Raw genomic sequence first — 24,375 nt, 5'->3', positions numbered from 1 at the left:
TCTCCTGGGCCCCAATGGCTTTCTCCACCAGCCATTCTAGTCCTCAACAAGGAGGCCGATGTCCCATGCTAGGCAGGCCCTTCGTCCTGTGCCTCCTCTGCGGCATTGCTGGGCAGTGTCCTGCTGGTCCCTGTGTCCACTGTTCCTGCATCCCATGGCAGAGGCCACTGGGATGTGGAGTCATTGGTGCTGCTCAGGGCTGTGCTGTGGGTGTGGGGTTTGTTTGTTTTGGCTTTTTTTTTTTTTTTTTAACTTTCTTTCCAGGAAGCACTTAATGTTCTTGTATTTCTGGCTCCTTTTGCCACTTGAGATTTGGCAAAGACACCAACCAAGAGTGGTTCTTAAATGTCAAACTGGACAAGATGTTTTGAAACCCCCTCAGACCGAGGCGGAAATGTCAGTGCGTTGTAGCTGGTGACTTTCCATGTCCCCGATGGTTCCTGGCACGTGTGGGTAGCAGCACCCGGCACAGGGCCTGCAGCCATCTCAGGAGGCAGTGTTGTGGCTGTGGAGTAAAGGCTGTTGTAACTTGGAAGTTGCCCTCAGCGCTATGGAGGCTTGAAGGGCTGGGAATTATGGAGAAAGATCTCCTTGGTGTGAGCCCCCAGTGTGGGTGAGGCTGGACCCACTCAATGGGCCGTGTACTCTCAAATGTTTGCCTTTTCTGTGTTTGTCATGTGGAAAGAGCAGGAGAGCTGGATTGTAGGATGCCAAAGGAGGACATGCTGGTGGAAAGGAGATTTGAGAAGTTCTTCCCCACTAGCAGAGGCAGAGGATGGCACTTGTCTCGTACCTGAGCGTGGGCAGGGCTTGCCTAGGGGTGCCGGGTGAGCGCAGTGTGCTCTGCGTCTGACCTTGCTGGGGCTCCAAGGGGGAAGAGAGGCTGCTTGTGCAGGTCTTGGGGGATGAGGGGCCCTCCCTGTTTTGTCCTGCCAGACACTAGGAGGGAAAACAAGCAAAGACCAAACCAAGAAAGGTTAGAACGAGTAGCTGTTGTCCTGCCTTTCTTCTGAGCACCAGCACCTTTGACCAGTGCTGCCTGCTGTCAAGGAGGGGGAGTGATGGTTCCTCGGAGTTTTTGTGAGGTCCATTCCCTCTGAACACTTCTCCCCCTGACCTTTGCCTGCTGCTATCACCCGCACTTGGATTTAGCAGTTCCCCCTTCTCACACGCCATCCAACAAAGCTTTGACATTCCTCACCTGAAAATACAAAAAGTTGCATTATGGCCTTTCTCTGAGTCAGTCTGTTCAAAGGGGAGTTCCAGGGCTGTGCAATGAGTTCTAAAAGCTTCTGAGCTTTCCCTATGTCTGTGCTTCCTTCTGCTTTCCAGGGCCTGTGGAGGAGTCTGTGCAGAGGGAAGGTGTCTGGGGCCAGGGTGCTAAAATGCCAGGCTGAAGCTGTCGGTAGTTTTGCAAGTGGCTGGGCTGAAACCTGTGACTGAGCATTTCTGGGCTCTGCTGGTGGCCCAGCCTGGGCCTGGGCAGAAGTGTTTGGATACAGGGCTTTATGTGTACTCAGGAGTTGCTTTCCCGTGTAGCTCCCCTGTCTGCCAACGTCTTTCCTTTGTGCTGTCTCCTGGTGCCCAGATGCAGACCCACAGCTTTGTTGGCCTGCTGGGTGTGTTTGCAGGTGTGTCACACACGTGCTGGTTCTGGGATCCTTGGGGCAGGCAGGTGATCCCTGCCTGTTGATAGTGGTCTACAGCATGTGTACACTTAGGGATTACACTCACAGCATGGAGCTCGCCCCAGGGGACAGAATCAGGCCCAGCTCTAGGAACACCCACACCCTGGAAAAGGAAAAGCAGTGGAAGGGTACAGTGGTGTTTTTATCGAGCTGCTGAGCGAGAAGAGCAAACATCCTGGCACACAGCGCAATGGCACTCACACAAGAGGTGCCGGCTCACCTGTTACATACTTTTCAGTCTTGATAAGCATGTCCTGAACGTGTTGAACACTGTGGGATCAGCCCTGGCTCACCTCCCCGCTGCTGCACCCTGGGCAAGCTTCCTGGGAGAGTTTCAGCTGCACAGGAGGTCTTCCAGAGTCAAGGTGCAGAGCTGAGGTGGCCCTAAGTTAGGGAGCAAAGGCAGGAGCACTTCTTGCTGGGGGTGATCTGCTGGCAATTTTCTTAGACTGTTCTAATGAGCAGTTAAAAGTGTGCCCATGGCACCTGGGAGTATCCTGTGCTCAGTCCTGGGGTAACCTTGTCTCCCCAGCTCTGGGAGGGAGGCAGTGAAGCTTTGGGGCTGGCTGCTCTACTCTCTGCCCTCCCACAGATGGAGCAAATCTGGCTTGGTGACTCCTTGGAAGACCCTTCCTAGGGCAAGGTGTTTGCTCTCTGGAGGTTAAAGCCAGAGCAGCCCCTGTGTCCTTCAGTTTGCCGCAGCCAGCCTGGTTTGTGCTTCTTGCCACATTAGTGGCCTTTTCCCACCCTTCCAAGCAGTGTGGCCACTCCAACAAAACTAGGAAAGGCTCTTTCTGTGAAGTGCCCCAGCTGAAATGGGGGCATTTGATTACTTTGCCCTTGGGCTGCTTGCAGGGGCGTGCATATGCCATCCACAAGTTGCACTTCCAATATTCCCACCCTGATGCTAGGGGTGGAGAGATCTCCTTTTGCCCTATGTTTCCTGTCCAATCCCAGGCATCCTCTGTGCTTCTTGTGGAGAAGAGTGTTGCAAGAGGAATGAGTCTGTGTAGCAGGAGCAGTGGTCTCCTCAGTGTGGGGTGTGCAGGGAATCTGCGCCCCAGCAGGGTTTGCCATGACCTAGCTAGGTACAAGGGTTGTAGTGGTGCTTTCTGGAGAAAGCAGCCCTTCTGTACCAAAGAGGGTTTAAGAAGAAGCTGTACCCGCCTCTGACAGATGCTCCTCTGGGATTCAAGAGCTTATGGGTATTCCAGGGCAGAATGAGCTGTGTGGGTCAAGAGATGCGGAGTGAGATGAAGCTCACTTCCCTCTGCTGAGAGCTCCGTAAAACCCTGGTGCTGCTTTGGTGGCAGAATTCAGTTTTCTTGTAAAATAAGTGTTGTCCATGCCTTGCTGCATCTGTGTTTCCCTCTGCCAGCAGGAAGGCAGGTGAGGCAGTGGGTGCCCCTTGGCATGGTGCAGCCAGGGGTTCTCATGGTCTCCATCCACATCAGGCAAGTGACCCTGCCTGGTGCTGCAGCAACTCTGGGTGTTGCATGGCAGGAGAAGGGGCTTTGCATGGAGTTTCTGTGAGCCACTTGGCAGTTTTTGTGTGTATTGCCTTTTTTTTTTCCAATCCTTAAGTAAAAATTTATCTTTGGCCACTGGGTGTAGCAGGGGGATACCCAGGCTGTAGGGCTGGAGAGTCGGGAAATGCCGAGCTGCAGCTGCATCGTCCCATAATCCCAGCCCTGCTTTTGTCTGCACTGACAGTCCATGGGAGAGGGGGCTGGCTCCCAAACAAAGTCCTCAGAGCATTTCGAACAGTGTTACTGCTCCCTCCATGTGATGTGGCTCCACAGGCCCAGCAAGCTGTGCTCTGCTCTGCAGTGAGCACTTGCCTCCACAGCTGAGCTGCTATGCTCCCCTCCCCAGAATTAAGACCCAAGCCACATCTAAACCACTAGGTCGTGGACAAGACTTTCTAGGCAAGTCTTGCAGCACAGATGAGCCGGGTCTTCTCTCACCTGTAACTGCAGGATGTGCCCAAGGGACAAAATCAAGGATGTGAGGCGAGATCTGGCAGTGTGGGCTGTGGCAGTGCCAGCAGCTTTCCTGGAGCCGCAGTTGCACTTTCCTCATTCGGCCCTGGGTAGGGAGGCCAGGTGCCTCCACCCTCTGCATGTCAGCCTGACCTTTACACCCGGCTGAAGGTCGGGCTGGTGCTGGGGTGGCGGCTGCTCCTGCCCAGCTGCCTGGTAGGAAGGTGCGGCTGTCTACTGGAGTGTTCCCCAGCTCTTCCTGCACATCTCTGCCACTGGGATGTAGAAGCAAAAGGTGAATTCCTCCTCCCTGCTCCTCTTCCAAGGGCAGGGACTTTGTGTTTTGCCTTGCTTTCCCCTTTCCTGCTGAGGAGAAGATCTTTGCTGCCAGCAAATCAGTAGCTGGGGACTCCCGCAGTGGCTGCGGTCGTATCTGACTGCTCCAGCTGGTGGGCAGTGGTCTCCTGGTGGGGCTTTTGCTCTCTCTCCATGTTTTGAACTGCTCTGTAGGTCAGCAGCTTGCTAAGTCCTGCACAGCCTTTCCCTCAAGGAGCTGCAGCTCAGCAGCAGTGGAGGTGACAGCAGCCATTGCCTGAGCTGCTGTGTGGGAAGTTGTGGTGGGGTTGGGAGCAGCTGGAACCCTGCCTGCTCCAGATGCCCTGCCTGGACTCCTGCAGAGTTCTGTAACCTCTTTGGCTTGGTCGTCCCTCACGTGCGGGAACAGACAGGCGCGTGGGCAAGATGCCTTGTGGGCAGGCCTGGCTGGGCGTGGGGGTCAGCCCAGGGGCAGCTGTGCCTGCACTGACCAGCCCTGTCCCCACAGAGTACAGCCGCTTCGAGTCCAAGATTCACGACCTGCGGGAGCAGATGATGAACAGCAGCATGAGCTCCGGCTCCGGCTCGCTGCGGACCAGCGAGAAGAGATCGCTCTATGTGCGGTAAGGCCCCACGGCCCCGCGACAGGATGGGCACATGCCGCCCTCACCGCGCGGGGTGGCTACGGCTCGGCCTGGGCTGTGCTCTGCCTCGGAGGACAGGGTGTCCGGGCCTGGGGACTGAGGGCTGTGGGTGCATCACGAGGTCTGGAGGGTGCAGCAGGGAGAGCGGAGCTTGCGCACTGGGTTGTCGAGGCTGGGTACTCGAATGCCTCTCCCAAGGTCTGCTCCAGTTTGGAAAACAGGGGTGTCTACAGAGCCTGGGTGGCTGCTGGCCAACACACTGAGGACCACTGGAAAACAGGGAAATGGTGGACATCCAGCCCTGCTTCTGCCCCAGGCAGCTCGTGGCAGCTTTCAGGACACTCTCCTCGAGCCAGCTAACAGGCTTCTCCTTGTCTCGTCCTGCCATTCCTGTGGCAGGATCTGGCTGGATGAGAGATGAGCTCTTAGGAGGATTATTGCTCTGAGCCCTCAGAGCACTTTTGGTCTGGAGCCAGGTGCAGGACAGGCAGGCAGGGGTTAAACAGCCATGCAGCTCAAAAACTGCTGCAAGTCCTGTGCGGACAGGACAATCCCTGCCTGCCTCCTGCCACCTCCTGCCTGCCACAGTGCCTGTGGGATGAGCACTAATGAGTAATTTTAACTTGGTAATTAAAATAATCCTGTAAATCCTAACCCTGCATAGCCTGTTGCAGGTGAGGCTGGCAGGAGCAAGGGATGCTTCTTCTCCTTCCTTGTGAGAAGATGGCAAGGACCAAGGCTGCATAAGCCTCAGCATGCATCTCCCACTGCATGGCTGCTCCATGCAGAAGGACTTCAGGCATGGTGGATATGTTGCAAGCCCAGAATGGCAGGAGGGGAGAGCTGCAGCTCTGGGTTCCTGCAGTTCACACCTTCCCACAAGTCTCTGCAGGCATCTTGCTTGATTTAGCATCTCAGGGCTTCCTGGGGGTGTGCAACAAGCTGGGTGCAGTGTTGAATAAACATCACCTTGTTAGTCCTGCCCTCACTCCCCTGCTGTCCTGTGAACACCCCTCTGTGTGGAGGAGGGTTTAGGCTGCGTCCAGCTTGAGTTGAGCCTGTTCTCTGCCTGGCAAGGTGCTCATGTATCAAAGTATTCTTGTGAACCAGAGAGCTCCCTGTTGCCTCCACGCTACTCATAGCATTTCTTAATTCTTGGTGCATCCTCCCCATGGGGCTTTGGAGGCCTCCACAGCACTGGGTCCCCTCACACATACCCAGGTGGAGCTGGGCTATGCCTTGCTAAGAGGGTGATCCCAGGGGAGAGCTTTTCCCCAGTATGACCCATCACAACACTCTGCTCAACAGGCACCCTGCAAACATGCTTGAAAGAGCTGCTGGGTGCCCAGGCTGCCCCAGCCCTTCTGGGCGGGGTAGTTTCAAGCACAGTTTACCCGAAACCAGCTGAGCTGCTGTGCTGTGGACAGGACTTCAATTACAGGACTTGCTACCCAGCTGCTTGAGTCAGCCCTGTGTGGCTGCATTGCATCCTATGTGCTGTGGAAGGGCTGGAGCTGGGCACCCAAGTGCCTGCTGAAGCTGATTTGGGGGTGCTGGAGTTTTGTGTAGCAAAGGCAGGGGCAAGGCAGGTTCACAGCCTGCCTGTCACCTCCCTGCACTGCCACAGGGCAAAGTCTGCCAGTCCTGGGGCTGTGCTGGGTGGGGATGGAGGTCAGGCAGGCATTGTGCCTGCGCACCAGGAGGAAGCCATGGGAATCCTTGGCACTGCTTCCTTGCCCTCCAGCCAAGCCATCTGCTCTCCTGGCTGTGAGTGCTGTGAGCTGGCCTGGGGACAGAGCGGAGCTGCCGTCTGGCCCCTGCGCCCCTGGAGGAGCACCGAGCCACCACGGTGGGTCCTGCATGCCAGCACAGCCAGGGCCAGTCTCCCGGAGCACCGTGCCCTGGGGTGGCCAATGCCTCCTGTGCTGGCTCTGCAGGTGTCCTGCCTGTGCAGAGATCTTGCTGTGCCTGTCCTGGGGTGCCAGTGGCTGCTGCAGGAGGAGCGTGGGCCCTGTGCCGCTCTGCAGGGCAGGGTGCATGGAGTGGGCAGGGCTCCTCACAGCCTGCCTGGCTTTGGGAACCGGCCTGACCAGTTCCCCAGGGCCTTGGCCAGTGGCACTGACCTCACAACTGCCTGTCAGCCACATGCAGCCTTATCTTCTGGCCTGGAGCTCCTGCAAGGCTTGATTACCTCTGGCCAAAGCACTCATTGGTGCTCTGCTGCCAGCTCCAGCCACGATGCCCTGCAGAGAGAGCAAGCACAAGAGCTGCCCCAGCCCTGAGCAAGCTGGGCAAGGAGAGCAGATCTGGTGGCTGAATGTATCTGGATGCATAGGGCACATTGGGTCTTGTCCCAAAGAGCCCTCCCCATGGGGCAGCCCTTCTTCTTCCTATTCAAGACCCAGACCCAAGTGCCCTGTAAGGTTTCATAGCCTAGCACTCCCCTGGCAGAAATGCCCTCCAAGCTCTGCTGCTCCACAGGGATATGCCACATGATCCCACAGCCCTTCCACTTTTAGAGTGCTTTTAGATCCCCTTTGGAGTCCCCACAGTGGAAGAGGGTAATGAGCAGAACTGAGGATGTCTCTCCTGCTTGAAGAAGGTTTATTAGGGCCAGGATTAAACCAGCAGCAAGCCAGTGTTTGCAGTGCCTGGGCCCATGCTGGGCTGGGGGCCAGTGTCCCGGGAGCAAATACAGAGGTTTTACTGCCAGTACTTTTAGTGACTTGTTTCTTTCTTTGTCTTTTTGCAAGCTGATGCATCAAAGCAGACACAGTTTGTGTGATCTGACATTAGTAGAATGAGTTGCAGCTGAAGCCACTGAGAGCTGCTTACGGGTGCAGGCTGCAGTGCTGTGTGTGATGTCTGTGTGCGGGGAAAAGTATTAGTGCTCCTCTAGTAAAAAAACAAAGTCTTTTCTATAGCTGGTTAGTCTAATTTTGAAGATAATTTAAAACTAAATAAACTGTTCTCAGAGGAGGTGTTTAGGTGTATGAAAAGGATCAGTTGTGGAAGCAGATATATATACTCTGAGATGCATTCCTCATTCACAGGCTCTGTATATAAATAAAGGCTATGCTCGATGCCGTGGTGGTCTGGTGGTCTCTGCCTGTGCAACCACCCACCAGCAGTGGGGTCTGATGTTCCCCATCCCATTCCTTGGCCCCACAGCCACAGAGAGATGGTGAGGAGTGGCTCTCCCGCAGGCTGCTGCTGTGGGCCTGGCCCGCTCACTTACACAGACACTTTCAGTGTGGCTCGTGTGCATCCTGCAGCTGAGGTCAGCAGTGAATTCTCTCAGTCCAGTCTCAGTCACTGTTCCTGCATTGCACTCTTCAGGGCTTGTGCTGAGCCTGTCAGCCAAGGAATGTGCTGGTGGCTGGCAGCACTGCTCACCTTGGCAGAGCTTGGGTTAAACTTTTTAAGGCATGAAGGTGACAGTGCCCTAGGAGTTTGGCACTGCTGCTGCCCTCGCTGCCTGGCCATGCTCAGAGAAGGCATCGCTGTTCTCTGCTCCTCCTCAGAGCCCTGTTTGACTACGACCGGACCCGGGACAGCTGCTTGCCCAGCCAGGGACTCAGCTTCTCCTATGGGGATATCTTGCACGTCATCAATGCCTCCGATGACGAGTGGTGGCAAGCCAGGCTCGTCACACCCCACGGTGAGAGCGAGCAGATCGGGGTCATCCCCAGCAAGAAGAGGTGAGTGTCTCTCAGCAGGAGTTGTCACACTTGGTGACCCCAGGATTTCCTCAAACTCTGCAAGCCCTGCAGCCCTCGGGGCCCTGTTCAGGCTTGGATCTCCTTGTGGTCCCAGTCCACCTGCCGCTGTGCAGCGTGCAGGGCACCTTGGTTGCAGCCTGGGGCTGTGTGCAGGTCTCCCTAGGCAGGTGTTCTCCAAAGCTGGGTGAGACTCCAGGTGAGGAGGAAAGTGGTCAGCCCCCTCTGTGGTCCCTGTGGGGATATTGGCCAGTCGGGGTCTCTGTGTGAGAGCAGAGTCACAGCAGCAAGGGCTGCTCCTTGTGTCCTCTGTCAATCTGTTCAGCTCTGTAGCCAGGTCCCATTGTGAGGTGGGAAGTCACAGAGAGCAGAGGAGGTGGCTGCTGCTGCCTTCAGGTATGCAAAGCCAGCCTCGAATCTGTCCTCTATCCCTGTTGGGAAGGCTGGCTTGGCTCCTCTCCTGCAGACACTGGCCTGGGCCAGACTCTGGGCAAGCAGCTACACATCTGACCCTCCCTTGGAAGAAGCTTCCATTTGCCAGTGGGGCCACCACCCAAGGGTGCCTTTAGCTGCCTGAGGAGCCACGTGGGCAGCGTGGAGGGCACACAGATGGGACTAGAAACTCTTTCTCTCCTGATCAGGGTGGAAAAGAAGGAGAGAGCACGGTTGAAAACAGTGAAGTTCCACGCCAGGACTGGCATGATTGAGTCCAACAGGGTAAGTGCTGATCTAGAGCTCAGTGGGGCACCTGGAACTGGTAACTAGTGAGGGCAAGATGAGTCCCAGCAGCAAAAGCTCCTCATGGGGCAGCTCAAACAATCCCAAGGCAAAGAGCTGTGTGACTGGACCTGCCCCAGACCCACATCTGCTTGGCACAAACCCTCCATGAATATGCAGTGATTGAGCAGAGGAGCCCAGGATGGTGTGAAAGTACTGGGGAAGGACCCATGTTTGGAGTGATGGGGTGGCAGAGCTCATGGCTTGGAGCTGCCTGCAAGCAGCTGGTGGAGGTAGCTGCCCTCACACCTCACGAGCAGTGCCTAATAGGCCAACAAGCAAGGAAGAACAGCCTGGCTATCCCTGCAGAGCTACTGACTGCCCATCAGCTTCCCAGCATCCCTACCACATGTTTTTCTCCATGCTTAATTTTTTTCCTGCATTACAGTTCTCATGTAATCTCCATGATTTCATTTGAGGCTGACTGCCCTGACACAGCTCCTCGTTGTCTCTTCATTTTAATTTTCCCCACATGCGTTAAACACCACTGTTTTTTCTGTCCTCCTTCCATCTCCGTGTTCTTCAGTCGATCAAAACGAAACGTAAAAAGAGTTTTCGCCTCTCTCGAAAGTTTCCATTTTACAAGAGCAAAGAGAACCTGGCCCAGGAGAGCAGCGGACAGGAACGTAAGTAGCAGCTGGCCAGAGAGGGCAAGCCTGCACCCCTCAGGTTCCCTGCCCTGAGGGAAGAGATTTAGCACATTCCCACAGCCAGGGGTCCTCGCACCTGCCTGTACTCAGGTCTGTGCTCCACAGTCGTGCCAGCAGCTAGGGAGAAACTGGAGCTTGAAATGAAAGCAACAGCTGCACTCTGGCATTCTCTTCCTTTCTCTCATGTTCAATGTCTTCATCTTTTCATCCAACTTCACACCCACCCAATTCCCTGCTCTGCCTCCCCCTGCTGTCCCCTCTTTGCTGCAGGCTCTGCTCCCTCCCTCTGCCTGCTTCCCTCCAAATGAGGGGCTGGCTGCCTCCTGCAGAGCTCCTGTCCCTGCCAGGGCTCAGGACCTGGGGAGGTCCCAGCTCCATCTTCCCTAGAAGTGATTTACAGCTTCACATTCCCACTGGAGAGCCCTTCCAGCGGATTAAGCCCTGTGGACACAGGGTCGCCATGACCCTGCTGCCCACCCATGACTGAGGCACATCTTTGGTAGCTGGCTACAGATGTTGGGGGTCCACAGCTCTCACCACCCTGGGACTCCCAGTAAAGGCAGGGTGTTTATGTTGTTGCCCAAATCCTGATGTGGGTAGCACTGGAGCTGCTCACCAAACCCAACCCCTCCTCCGAGTGGTGAACTGCATCCACTCCTTGGGCAAGCATCCAGGCTGGCAGTGCCCACACCTCGGGAAAGGGGTGGAGGACAAGGCAGAGCTGTGTGTGTGCCCCAGTGCCACCGCAGCAAGCACATCCCCTCCCCTCTGGGGCTGTCTTGGGTGTCATACAGAGGCAAGAGGTTGCTGCTGGGGTGCTCCAAGGCTCTCTGCATCCCTGTGCTGCCCATGACAGGCTGGTGCCAGCTTCCAGTGATTTTGGCAGACAGCACAAGCCTCTGGCCCATGCTGAAGGTTGTCTGTGTGTCTGCCTGTCTCTGGTAGTGCCTGCACATGGCTGGGCTCCAGTGAGATCCGTGCCGAGCATGGGGGCTCACTTTTGGCTGCCTCGCAGTGAGATGACACAGCATGGAGAGGGGGCAGGCCACTCTCTTTACCTGCCTGTGTCACAGACACACAGCCAGCTCCCTCCCTGTGCTCTGCCCCTGTCCATCCCAGCTTGCAGTGGGGGGGTCTCTGCCTCACATGTCCACAGCCTGTGCAAGCATTGTGGTGTGGGGCAGCTGGCACACATAGGTGGGGAAAAATGTGCCCTGCCAAATGTTATAGGACTGTGTGCTGTGCCTGGCCCCAGAGTGGCCAGGCTGTGCTGGGGAAGCATAGAGCCACTGTGCCCTGCCAGTACACTCCATGAGGAGAAGCACTTCAGCCCCTGTGCCAGCAGCTCAGGGCTGCAACTGCTTGCTGCCAGCCAATGCTGCTGTGGCTGCCTTGCCCTCTCCAGACCCAGGGTGGCTCCTGGGGGCTCTTTGGCAGAGAGCGTGAGCTTGGGGGGTGGAGGGGGTCCAGCCAGACAAGGCAAGATGTTAGCAGCAGGCTGATGGTGTCAGCTCTGAAAATATTTAACCTCACTTGCAGTTGCAGCTCTGGGCCATTCTGCACTCCTGTCACTAATGCTGGTCTGGCTCTGTCTCCCCCATCCCTCTGACTCCCCTTTCCTGCGCTGTCTTCTCTCCCCTTCTCCCCCTTCTTGCTGTCTGTGAAATCAGGACTTCCCTGGGTTAAGTGACGATTATTATGGAGCAAAGAACCTGAGTAAGTTGAATTCTGATGCACATTGTTCCCTTTCTGTGGCTGGCGGTGCCTGGGGAGTGGCTGGCTGGGCTCTGGCCGGGGCAGCTGTGCTTCCCTGGCTGCAGGGCAGCAGGAGCCCTGGTGCTGCTCCCCTGCCGGGGACCCTGCGTGTGCGGCGGAGGCTGTGGGGCTTGAGGTGCCACTGCTGCACGTGGGACGGGATGGGGGCGCTTGGCTGGGGGTGTTGGCCGTGCCCTAAGTGCCTGCTACACCTCCTCATCCTCTTTTTCCTGCTCCTGTCTGGGTTGGTTGGTGCCTTAGCACTCGGAGCCATTTCCAATGTGGATGGGAAGTGGCCAAGGTGGGCCTGCTCTGAATGGGGTGGATGACAACATTTTGAGGTGTTCCCACCTTTCTCTGGGTTACCACATATGCAGAACTGCAGAATAATGACAGGAGCCTCATGGGCTTCTCAGCTGGGGCATGAGTTCCCTGCCAAGCTCTGCACCCCCCAACCAGTGCAGAGCCTGACTGAGGCAGGCAGTGGCCAGCAAGCCTCTGTGGGGTGGTCGCAGCACTAGGATCAGCCTGAGCAAGCAAAGCCCCAAACTCTGTCCCATTCTGTCACTGTCTTGTCTCTGTGCGTCCCAGCCCCATCCCCAGAGGTAGGCTCCCCCATCTCTGTGCCAGCACAGCTGTGCCCTCCCCTGCCCGCTGTGTGCATGCTGCACCTGCTCCCCTGCCAGCATTCTCCTCCCTGTGCACTCCACCTTCCCTCGGCCTGGGAAGCCCAGTGCCTTCACATCTGCCCTCCTGGCCTCTCTGTCTTCTCCTGGAAGCATCCCCCTGCATGTCCCCGGGTTCCCAGCAAAGGGTGAAAGATGCCGCCCTTGCCCACGTGGCACAGACTCGTCCCAGTGGGTGGTGGGCTGCAGGTTTTTCGGGAGGCCAGCGCTGTTGTGCCCTTGATCAGTAGTGCTGGGTGACAGCTGGGGTGCCCCCGTGCCTCCCGCCCATGCTCCTTCTGAAGGGGATCTCTCTGGTTGCTTTGCAGAGGGCGTGACATCAAACACCAGTGACAGCGAGAGCAGTTCCAGTAAGTGTGTGTCCACCTGCTCTCCTGCCCCATGTACGTGTGCGTGTCCCTGTATGAGTGTGCATGTTTGAGCACTTCCATCTTGTCTTGTCCCAGTGGTGGTTCTGTTCAGAGGCTGGTCCTTCCTGCTGGTGACACTGAGATGCTGTGGCCAGCTCCCTCCTTGGAGCCAGGGAGAGCAGGGGCTGGGGAGTAGGAATGAACCTGCCTGCTTCACTGCTCTCCTGGCTGCACAGCGCTGCTCCAGGGCAGGCTGGTGGGTTCACAGTCCATGATGATCCCCCATCCTTAGTGCCTGATAGAGGAAGCAATGGCCAGAGGCCAGGGCTGTAGCATAGATGATTCCTGGAGCCCAGGCCTGTACAAGAGCATGGGATCCAGCTGCAATAGATACTCCCTTTCTCCCCAGAAAGTCCCCTAAATACCTGCAGGGAGGACACTACATCCCAATGGGCTGGGAGCCTGCAGCGGTGGGGGAGGGAAATGGAGTCTTGACCCAGAGCTGGGACATGAATAATTAAAAGTGACTCAAGGGCGCATAACTGCATGCCCATCATGCTTCACATCCATGGGTGGAGTGATGGGGATAGCCTGGAGTGTCCCCAGAGCTGTGGGAGGCTGAAGGGGCAGGAGCCAGCTCCTCACAGCTGCAGAAGGGCTGAAGAGCTGCTGCAAGTGCTCACCCACATCCCCCTGGCTCTGTTGCAGAAGGACAAGAGGACACCATCCTGTCGTACGAGCCAGTGACACGGCAAGAAAGTAAGTCCTGAGCTGAACTGCCCCATGTCCACCCCAGTGGGGCCACCTGTGTCCCCGGCATAGCCAGGGTGTCTGGTGCACCCTTCCCTCCTGCCACACCAGCAGAGCATTGGGTGAATGCAAGTGGAGTCTCGTGTGGCGTGCAGCAGGGGAGCCAGGTGTGCACAGCTTTCCCTGGCCTCCACTGCCCAGTTTTAATCAACAGAAAAGATTTGTGTTGTGGTCTGCAAGACCAAGGGAGAGATCCAGAGCTAGGACTGAGCTGGGCTTTAGTCCTCAGCTGAGGACAAGATTATCCCTTCCGGCCTCAGACCAGGTCCCTGCTGCAGAGCAACTCTTCCCCAGCCACAGCCCCCAGCCTTTAACCCTGCTTGATGCTCAAACCCTGAAGACCCTTTCACAGGCTCTATAGTCCCAGTCTTGGTGGTCTGTCCTTGCCAGAAGCTGGATCTGACTCTTAGGCTCCCAGCGCTCTGTGGCATTCTCACCCAGCTGTCCTGGTTGCCTGGCTCCTGCCCCAGGCAAGGGGGAGCAGCTTTGCTGATCCATGACCCTGGAGACCTGCAGAACCTTCCCCGGGGCCACGCAGATGGTTTGGGCCAGATGGGAAGGACATGTTGACCGTGACCAGGAGGAGATAAACTTGCACAGAGGGGGCAACTTTGGGTGCCCATGTGAGCAAAAGCAGCCACTGCCAGCAGGAAGAGGGCAGGTCAATGCCAAAAGTGGCAGTAGAGTCAGCTGCCCGCAGCACAGGTGGGCCTCAGGTTGTGACTCTTGTTTGCAGTTCACTATGCGAGGCCGGTGATCATCCTGGGGCCAACAAAGGACCGAATTAACGACGACCTCATCTCTGAATTCCCACATAAGTTTGGTTCCTGCGTGCCCCGTAAGTCCCAGCCAGCGCTCAGTGCCCTTGCTGGAGGGAGGGGAGAGGGGTGGCTCTGCTCCTTGCAGGGTCTTGCCCGTGGTGTGGGGAGGGAGCTGGGAGCACAGGTAGGTTCTGTCCCTCCAGGTTTGTGATGTGTCACTCTGGGCTCACTCTTGATTCCCACTCTCCTCCAGACACCACCAGGCCTCGGCGCGAGAACGAGGTGGACGGCCAGGACTACCACTTTGTTGTATCCCGGGAACAGATGGAGAAAGACATTCAGGACAACAAGTTCATAGAGGCTGGGCAGTTCAATGACAATCTCTATGGGACCAGCATCCAGTCAGTGCGAGCGGTGGCAGAGAGGGTGAGTGTCAGGTGCTATTCCTGGGACTGGGATGCATCCAGCCCGAACCCACACGTCTTCAGCAGCTCCCCTCCTTTCCCCTTGGTGTTAATGAAGGGCTGTAACCACATTAAGCAAGCACAGCACAATCCTCTCCTCCTTCCAGAGTCCTGCCAAGCCATGTGGCTGCTTTTCTCAGCTGTGTTACTCTATCTCTGTCATCCAAGCGCCACCCAAAAGTGTGGCACTGGTCCCCAGCCTTGTGCTCAGGTGCTCACAGGATAGAGATACCTGGGTGCCCTCAAAGCAGCAGTGTTTCTCTGGAGGAGTCCTGGAGTTACCCAGGGCTTCTAAATACTTTCACATGTCCAGACAAAGGTTCAGTCCCTTTGCAGTGTTGCTGTCCTGCCCTGAACAAGCAGGAATGTGAGGCCATTGGGAGCTGGCTTGAGTCTCAGGAGTGGGGTTCATTTCTGTCTCCTCTCTTTTCAAGTGCATCTGTGTGTGCAAGCTGTTTCCCACACAGTCTACACTGTGTGGGTAGGTCTGATCCTGCTTATCTCCTCTCCAGGGGAAGCACTGCATCCTGGATGTGTCTGGCAATGCTATCAAGAGGTTGCGACAAGCACAACTTTATCCCATTGCCATTTTCATCAAACCAAAATCCATTGAAGCCCTCATGTAAGTGCAACACTGTGTTCTGTGCTTCTCCAGCTGCTTGTCCTGCTGCTTCTGGCCCTGGGTAGTGCAGGCTGGAAAGGATGTGAGAGCTGAGCTTGCGACTTCTGAGCAGCAGCAGAGAATATTATGTATGAGGTGATTCAACAGCTTGAGAGTGATCCTGAGATCAGAAGAAATTCTGCTGGCACCAAGGGGCCTAGGAATGCCATTTCTCAAGTCAGAAGGGGTCAAATTGCTTATTTCTATGTTTTATGAGGATGAGAAAACCTAGGCAAGCAGGGAGACTTCTGCAGCGGTCTCACAAATTTAAGGGATTGTCTGAGTTTGAATTCCCTTCCATGCTATAGTGAAGGGGGGTGGGGTAGGTGGCAATGGGAAGAACTGATGGGGGTTGAGATGAAGTGCCAAGGCAGCCTGGAGTCTGTGGGGAAGGGCTCAGCTGAGCTGGGTCCTGCACAGCTTCTATTCCTGTGAGCAGAGGATTCCCAGGCACCCTGGCTCTGTGGGCTATTTTTGCTTCTGTTCATTGCTAAGAAAAAGAGCTAAAAAATTCCCATTTTTTGTGTGTGGTAGGGAGATGAACCGGAGACAGACATATGAGCAGGCCAACAAGGTCTTTGACAAAGCCATGAAACTTGAGCAAGAGTTTGGAGAATATTTTACAGGTGAGTGTCCTGAGCAGGCTTGTATCCAGTTTACTTCATTTTTCCATCCAGCAGCTGTGGCCTCTCTACCAGCACTGTCCTACTACAGGGTCATGGGAAAACATCCAGCTTCCTCAAAGCTAAAAAGAAATGGCACTTTGCCAGGGGGGCTCTGCAAGGGGACTGCTCCAAGATCAGTGGATAGGAGTAAACCAGTCATAGAGGAGGAGACAAGTTGTCAGGCAGGATTTTCTGAGTTTGTGAAAGCTTATCATCAACTTCAACAATAATAAAAATCTAAAAATCCCCGAGCAGGGGAAGCACAGGGTTTCAGAGTGGTACAAGTGTACAGGAAGTAAACTCCCTGCATGGGAGAAAAGGGGAGCATTTTCAGAAAGAGAAAAGAAAATTTTCTGAAGAGGAAAGATAAAAAATTGTGACCTAAATGGTGGAGACAGTCATGAGTTATTACAAAACATCTACCAAAAAAGACTGAAAGTTTGGCTTGCTTTCTAAGTAGTCTTTGCTCAAGAGCCTGTCCGGAGTTGCTGACACTTTGTGCCTGCTGAGGTGAACTGCTCACGACACAGGCATCCTTGTGCATTAAGGAACTAATGTTTGTAATATGACTAATTCTGGAAAACCACAGGCAGGTGAAGAGGCAGAGGAACTGGTCTTCCATCCTTTTTCCAGTGCAATAGCTGTTTCTTCTGAAGTTGAGGAATGATAATGTTGCCAAACTGTGCATTACCCACCTATCAGCTACTGGGGAAAACCCCAAGCAGGATGTTTTCCAAAAATTTATTTCAGCTGGGCAAATACTGGGGTACAAACACGGTGAGCTTTCCCCAGACCTCCTGTCCTGAGTTCCAGAGCTGCTAGATGTTCTTCCAGGAAGACATGCCACAGTTTTGCAGGCCCTCAACATGCCACTGTGCACTTGGAGGGCGAGTTTGATGTTGACCTGTGAAAAAGGAATGCTGTTGGCTGAAATGTGTTGAAAGAACTGGGTAATGGGCAGAGAGATGTTTACTGTTACAGGTTCTGTGTCAGCAACTTAGAATGAGGGAGCAGAGATACTGGAGGATGGATCGGGCTGGGTTACAAAGGCAGGCTGGATTACCAGAAAGCTTTGGCCCTTCTTGAGCCTCTTGCTGTGATGTGAGTGCCTCGTGCTGTGTCTGTGCTGAGCAGCAGGATGGGGCAGGGGGTACTGCCAGGAGCCTTTCCCAGCCTGAGAGCTCTGTGTTCCCACCCTGCAGCACAGGAGGCAAACACGAGGAGCCCTCAGCAGCCGGCCAGAAGGAAAACCAGAGGGAAGGGACAAAGCTGGCACCTCAGGGTACCCCAGTGAGCTGCCCTAGCCCTGCCTTCCCTGGTTCTGGTCAGCGCAGCCGTGGCGGTGCCAGGCCCAGTGCCTGACACAGCGTGCAAAGCCGATTAGCAGCCTGGTGTGGGGAGCCCAGCTGGCCCTGCACACAGCCAGGAGCTCTGCCAGCTGGGATCAGCACTGGCTAATCCCCACCGAGGTGCTGCTTTAACCCTCTGTGAAACTGGGCCCACGGCAGCTCCTCTGACACCACCTGGTTCAGCCCCTCTGGCTGCGCCCTCCAGCCCTTTTGGGCAGCAGGAAGGCTCTCCCCTAACTCAAGGCAGTGCTGCCTGGTGCTCAGTGTCTGGCTTGTTCTCTCCTCTTCCAGCCATCGTACAAGGAGACTCTCTTGAAGAAATTTACAGCAAAATCAAACAGATCATTGAGGACCAGTCTGGGCACTACATCTGGGTCCCGTCCCCAGAGAAACTCTGAAGATGTCTCCCACCTGCTTCCCTGTGAGCAGAAGATCTCCGAAGTCCCACCCATCCAAGCCCTCTGCCCCGAGGGGGAGGGATATGAAAACTATTCCTGCTCCCTTTTTTAGATCGTCGCAAAATTGAGTTTTCTAGTCCTGTTTCTTTTGTTGGGATGAACTCATATCATTCATCACGTGACTGTTCCCACCATTCCTGCATGGACCTTCCCACTGCTCCAGTAGAGACAGACGAGAACCCATTCAAGGTCGTTTTTTATTATTATTATTATTATATTATTATTATTATTATTATTATTAACTAAACAAAGAATCAAGATGGGAGAAGGCGGCTAAGGACTAATGTAAGAAAACAAGTGAAACAATGGACTCTGAACACACGAGCTGGTATCAGAGCTCCAGGGGCATTTTTCCAAGTGTGACTGTCTAGCAGCTCTGAACAGTGCGACAGACGGGCAGCAGAAAGCATTTTATTTATCTGTATATGTAATTTATATATAATATAGAGGAGAGATATTATATATATATTATATATATATATATGTATGTGGACTAGGAAATCTGAGGGACCTCTCTGAAAAGGTGTTTTATTATTGCAAGGTTCTTTCAGTTCGTCTGTCCCAACCACTCAGCACAGGGAGTCCACTTGGGCAGGAAGAGCTCAAAATGGTACCAGGTGCTTTGGAAACCTCCCGTCCAGGCCAGTTCCCTACAGCCACCCTGGGACTGAGACAGTCCAGAGACTGGTACTGCCTGTGCAGGAGGGACCAGAGCAAGGAGCAGCAGCTGGCCTGCGAGAGGCTGGGAGACAGAGACTGAGCAGGAGGCTGCGGAGCAAGAGAATGGATGATGCTACATATTAAATTGCACATTATTTTACACACCACCTTATGTGTTTGCATGAGAGGTTTCCTTTTGGTTCTATTTTTTTAAGCTGATTTTAAACAAAACCATATTGTGTTGTGTTGGCTTTTTTAATTATTATTATTATTATTATTATTATTATTCCATTTTTCTCTTGTTAATGATGAACTGAATGGATATAAAATCCAGTTTTTTAACTTATTTTTTAAGCTGGCTCTATTGTAAATAGAATCTAGATCTGTGGTGTTTAGTTAAGAAATACTTTACTGGCCACATGGAACAAATGTACTCACTGTCCTGTGTTGCTGTGAAAAACCTGGGATGTTGGACTGGCCCTGTACCTGTGGGTGCAGGTGGAATGACCCTTTCTGGCTTGTGGCAGCACACTGCCAGTCTCTTCTGCATTAGCCACTGGCAGGAAAAGCCCCCAGCTGTGCCTTGGATGGACACTCACATTTTCCAGATCAGTAACAGAATTGAAACACTTCATCTCCTTCCTGCTCCATGCCGAGTTCCCGGTCCTGCTGTGTGCAGGTGCCAGGGGTGGCTCTCCCGGGGAGGGGCCCTCCTTCCAGCAAAGGTGACTGCGTGGCCACCTTGCCTAGCTCTGTCTCTGACATCTCTGAGTGAATCTGTGGCTGAAGCTGGGTTCTGCTGCCTCCCCCAAGCCACCCCAAAGCCCTGAAGTGGTGCCCAACTCGCAGGCTGAGGGCCAGGGGGTGCAGAGCTGCCCCATCTGCTGAGCACTGGCATTTTTCAGGAGAGGCACCGAGACACTTGGCCCTAAGCTGAGACATGTCTGCCTTTGAGGACACTTTGGCTTCTGTGCTCGAGTGGGGCTCCAGACCCTTGTGTGGAGCTGGGGACACTCACGTGGCCTTTGAGGATGTGTGCTGGGTACTCAGAGTTCAGGTCCGAGCGCTCCCACCTTACAAAGAGCTGGCGAACGCTGTTCCTCACACAGTGCCGCACCCACAGCACAGGAGGTCACTGTCCAAGCACGACCAGGTAAGTCTCCTCCTGCCTCTGTTTGGCAGGGACGAGCTGTGGTCCCCTCTCCCCAAGGTGGTGGCTCTCAGTGAGCCAGTCAGTGCGTGGCGCACAGGCCACGGCTGCCAGCGTGAGCCAGAGCTGCTGTGACACTGTCCATGTGCTGCCTTGGGAGAAGCCTCCTTTGCCCATCCTGCATCCCAAGGAGCCCTGCAGGGACCAAGCAGCTTCTGGGAGCAGGACACGGCACTGCAGGAGAGCCACAGCTGTGAGCACAGTGGAGGGCAGAAGGATTCTGCTGTCAGTGGGACCGACCCTAAAGGAGCACACAGAACTTTGTCAGTGGATTCCTGTCTGGCATCCAGCCCCTGCCCCACTGGTCCTGCTCCAGCTGCTATAAATGTCGGTCCCTGAAGAAGTGGAGTAAGTGAAACAAAAGTCCTTAAGGTGCTAGTCACACATTCCTATTTTTTTTGGTCTTTTTTCTGTTTTTTTCCTAATAGCCTGTCTCCCTCTATCAAGTCACGTGGAGAAAAAGATGATGTACTCCATGGCATAGCTGACAGTATCGAATCGATCATGACAACAGTAGTTGGTTAACAGTGTTTCTTCCAAGGAGACATATATTTTTAATAAACAGAGAGTTGCAAAGAACTCTTGTCTTTGAGACCTTCTTGTAGAGTCCTTCATTGTGTACCAGATCTGGGTTTTTTGGTGCTGGTGTTAGCAACTCTTGATGTGGTCTCCCTATGGCAAACTGAAGTGTTGACAGTGGTTTAGGAAAAAAAATAGCCTTTTTTAGTATAAAAGGTGTGCCTGAAAACTTGCCTAGTGGAAAAAGGAAATCTTAAAAAAAAAAAAAGAAAATAGAAAATAAAAGAAAGGAAGTGGGCTTATTTAGAGCTGCAACTCAGACACTGAAAAATGTTTTTGGTTGGGTTGTTTTAACCCAAGTTAAGTCTAGCCTGATGACACAACACCATAATGTATTTTGGATCATGACTTGAATTCTGGGGAGGTTGCTTTACAAATAACAGGGTTTATAGGCTGCTACATAATTGTTCTTGCATTGGATATAAAGACAACAAAGTAAATACATAGTCCAGCTAATATAGAGCTTCTTTTTACAGTTTTATCATGCTGTTTAAATATCAGAGAGAAGAAAAGTTGTAAAGGCAACTAGTATAATGTTTACCTTCAAATGCAAAGAAAAGGAGTGTTCACTGATGACAAATGTGGTTAAAGGAGTGTCACAGTACTTTCATGCTTGAATCTGCTTTGTCAATTAGCTGAGCTGAAGGAAGGGTGAAGGGGGTTGGTTTTTAAATACTAGATTTCTTTTTTTACTTTCAAACTGCACAGAAGAGAAGCAAATTGTGATTTCAGGGGAACAAGGATGTTGTACCAACTGAGCATGGGCATACAGTTTGCTGAGTGTTCAGTTTGTGAAGATCACTGGACAAATTTAAAACCCTTTAGAAACTCCTTTAACTGATCAGATCAACAGCCTGGCGGTGGTGGTTGTCCACAAAACACTGGAAGATTAAGCAGTTGCTAAGCAGATCTGATGCTAAAATTACCACTCTCAAAAATCAAACTTTGCTTGCATGCTGACAGATTTGGAGTCCTGGATGAAGCAGCACAGAAATATTGTCTGTTGCTGCTGCCCCAGCGCTGCCAGGCTGCTCTGCCCAGCCCAGCCCATGTGGGGCTGCAGACACCCCTCCCGTGGCAGCCCATGGCCTGTCCTGAGCTCAGGTGTCACCTCCATCTGCTGTGACAGGGAAACATTCGGGGTTCCAGGAAGGAGAGCAACACGGGGTTATCTTCTCAAATAAACCCTATCACTCCTGTAAGGCAGAACAACCTCTGGAAGAGAAAGGTCATATGAAGAGAAAGAGGGTGGCATGGAGAAGGAACTTGCTCTGTTAACGCTGTAATCACCCGTTTTCCTGGCTAAGTTGCTCTGCCAGTCAGGATTTTTGCTAAGTCTTGGCACAGAAAATAGAATAGCATTGTCCTGATAATGGTCCTGTCTAGTTGTGAAATGTAGGAGCCGGTTCTTTTCTGTTCCAAGATGTCCTGCTAAAGCTGCCTGCAACAGGCATGAAACTAATCTCCCCTAAGACACTTCTAGAAAATTAGACTGTAAGCTGCTTGTGCTATAGAGAAACATGTCTGTGCTTCTGTCTGCAGCTCTGGGTAATTAGCTGTCTTAGCTACACAGAAGAGCACAGGTTCTGCTGTGAGGCTGCTGGAAGAGGGGCTTTAAAGGAATGTAATTAGAATTTTCTCAACATTTTTCTCCATTGATGGAGCTGTCTTAGATACACCCATTGTTGCTAATGATGCTTGGCAGCACAATCTTCAAGAACTGCTGTTCTCTGCTTTCCTCAGGCTGTCACAGCAGGATTCATGGCACTGAAGCATCTGCTGTTGTCAAAGGTGTCTCTTTCCTTCAAGAATCCTTGGGTACACCTTGACCTTCGGTGTTTATTTATATCCCTAGCCTCTAAAATGAGGGTCATTTGTTTACCCTTAGGGTTTTTAACCCTAAGGAAAAAACATTACACATTGTTAGAGTCAATCAGTGCAGCATCTCTGAATGATACAAGCACCTGGGAGCACCTCTGGGACTTGCAATACCTGCTTGGGGCCACACTTGACTCAGCACAGGGGTGACTGTGGAATTTCCTCCCCTATTACAGTGCACTACTTGAAAAAGCTTCTACCCAGTCCTCTCAGGAGCCTCAGCCCTCTTCCAGTTACCTTGGTTTCTGATGACTGTGACCACTTCTTCGTGTTAGTGGCCAGGCCAGCCCCTCTTCCTTTCCTCCCTCTCCCAAATGCTCAGTGCAGCCACAACAGTGGGAGCAAAGCTCTTCTCACGCTGCTGGGAGGTCTGCCCTCAGTGGAGAGCTGCTGGAGAAGCGCTGCTCATGCTGCAGGTGCCTCTGGGTGAGAGGGGGCAGAAGGGGCTCCAGGGCTCAGCAGCTGAGCTGCTATCTTCTCTGCCCTGCCCCATTCCCAGACTCTTCTCAGCAAGGACGTTTTTCCCAGGGCAGGCTCCCTGCCCCATCAATCCCAGGGGGTCGGTCTGGACTCGCCCTCTCCCTGGACCTATTCCCAATTCACACTGCAATTCCCTTGTGCCTCTGCTCTGCCGCTCCTCCCCAAACAGTTAAGGAGTCAAATTAGCGGGGGAAAGGGGCATAAAATACTGGCTGGGGAAAGGGGAGGGAAGTTTGTGACCTCCCACCCTGGAAGATCCATTTGTGTTCTCAGAAGCAGGGAGGACTCTGCGGTACAGAACCAGTGTCCAGCACACCCTGGAGCTTCTACAGTGATGTGTAAATAGGAAAGTACAGCTGCAATGCCACCCTCTGGAGCCATCTGTGCACATCCAGGGATGAGCACACAGGTTCTCTGAGCTGAAAGAAAACAGGGATCAATGAAAAGGTAAGAATGGGGGAGGAATGTACAGCTCTATTTTTTCCCTGTTGCTGGTTTAGAAAATATTTATAAACCACAGTCACCCTCGATGGGCTACTGAACTGTAAAGCAGCATTTAGCCTGATAAAATAACCTGGACCAGCCTGCATCTGCTCCACAGCAAACACCTGCAAAGGTGGGATTGCACACAAACTACCTACTGGGAACAGCCACTGGAAATGCAGCTAATTACAGTCTGATTCAGCTAGGAGACGAATTCTTGCCCTACTTAAACCCTTTGGTAAATACTAAGCCTGGAATAAAATGTACTGTGTAAAAATGTGCAGGAAAAGATGAGTACTATCAGCAGAGTCTGAAACTTATCTGATCCGGGCTCTTCAGTGCTGTCTGTAGCACAACAGAAATCAGAGTATCTCCAAGGAAAAAATTCAAACCATTCTGGCTGTAGGCAAACCCACATTTAGTGCTTGCTGCCTTCTATGGCTGTATATAATTACCTCCTTGCACTTGCTGGGCAAACATGACCTTTCTCACCAGGTACAGTGTGACACCTTTACCTGTTTATGTGTGTGTGCAAGTCAGAACTGAGCAGTAATTAAAGCCAGCCCAGCAGGCTCCAAGGAGATACTGCAGGCAGGATGGAAACCTTTGAGTTTGTGGCATTGTTTAGAGTCCCCCAGTGCTGTGATGCAGCATGGATCTCCAAAACTGTGACTCTAGAAGAATTTTCTGTGGCATTTGAGACCTGGATTTTTATAGATTTAAAGGTATTTCTTAGTTAAACAGGCATTGTGCATTAGAGATCTGAAAGCAGTGTCTCAGAGACCCAAACTAGGTCTAGTGAACTGATTTAAGTTCACCATGAAATGGAGAATTTACACTAGACAGATCCATTCTCCTGTTAAGGCACTCCCCTATGTTACCCTTCAGATGCCCCTCCTGGGGTCACACTGGCACCACCCCAGACTGTCCCTGCTTTGCACTGGCAGCTCCAGTGACCAGAGGGTCCTCGTTTGGTTCTCTGCACACCCCACACTCCCACAGACATGATTCCTCACTGGCTCCATCCCAGGTTTCCCACAGCCAAGTCCCAGATGTGCTCAGACTTGCTGAGCACCTGCCTGGCCCAGGGTTCAGTGAGCTGGAAGGGAGGAGTGCAGCCCTCACAGCACTGCCAGTGACAGCTGCATCTTCTTCCCTGAGCTCAGAAGTGCTGGTTTTTCGATTCCAAGGGACAGTGAAACCAGCAAACAGCTCTGAATTCTTGTTCCCACTGAAATGGACTGGAAACTAAACAATCTGATAAATATTTATGCAGCAAGGCAGCTATGATAACCAGAGGAGATGGAATACTTTTTAAGAACTTTTATTGTGCTCATTGCCATTTGCTACT

General features: G+C 53.1%; 1 protein-coding gene across 12 annotated transcripts in view; it reads left to right on the top strand.

Moving 5' to 3' along the window:
• DLG3 (discs large MAGUK scaffold protein 3) overlaps positions 1 to 20,183 on the top strand; it is a 77,418-nt gene extending 57,235 nt beyond the window's left edge. For 6 of the 12 annotated variants that reach the window (XM_068205349.1, XM_068205345.1, XM_068205352.1 and 3 more), the window contains 12 exons: positions 4,494 to 4,608; positions 8,154 to 8,330; positions 8,990 to 9,065; positions 9,652 to 9,751; positions 12,525 to 12,566; positions 13,275 to 13,325; positions 14,113 to 14,214; positions 14,391 to 14,563; positions 15,114 to 15,223; positions 15,797 to 15,888; positions 17,568 to 19,228; positions 19,267 to 20,183. In XM_068205349.1, coding sequence (XP_068061450.1) covers positions 4,494 to 4,608; positions 8,154 to 8,330; positions 8,990 to 9,065; positions 9,652 to 9,751; positions 12,525 to 12,566; positions 13,275 to 13,325; positions 14,113 to 14,214; positions 14,391 to 14,563; positions 15,114 to 15,223; positions 15,797 to 15,888; positions 17,568 to 17,674 — 1,145 coding nt within the window. In that variant the 3' untranslated portion in view covers positions 17,675 to 19,228; positions 19,267 to 20,183. Of the gene's footprint in view, positions 1 to 4,493; positions 4,609 to 8,153; positions 8,331 to 8,989; positions 9,066 to 9,651; positions 9,752 to 11,445; positions 11,492 to 12,524; positions 12,567 to 13,274; positions 13,326 to 14,112; positions 14,215 to 14,390; positions 14,564 to 15,113; positions 15,224 to 15,796; positions 15,889 to 17,567; positions 19,229 to 19,266 lie in introns of all 12 variants that reach the window. The other 6 variants (XM_068205350.1, XM_068205355.1, XM_068205356.1 and 3 more) reach the window with 3 other exon arrangements.
• Positions 20,184 to 24,375: the final 4,192 nt, after the last annotated feature.

Source organism: Anomalospiza imberbis, chromosome 14 (genome assembly GCF_031753505.1).
Source record: "Anomalospiza imberbis isolate Cuckoo-Finch-1a 21T00152 chromosome 14, ASM3175350v1, whole genome shotgun sequence".
Classification (NCBI taxonomy): domain Eukaryota; kingdom Metazoa; phylum Chordata; class Aves; order Passeriformes; family Viduidae; genus Anomalospiza; species Anomalospiza imberbis.
Note: the sequence above shows the minus strand (reverse complement) of the source record. Positions and strands in the feature narration are given on the sequence as shown.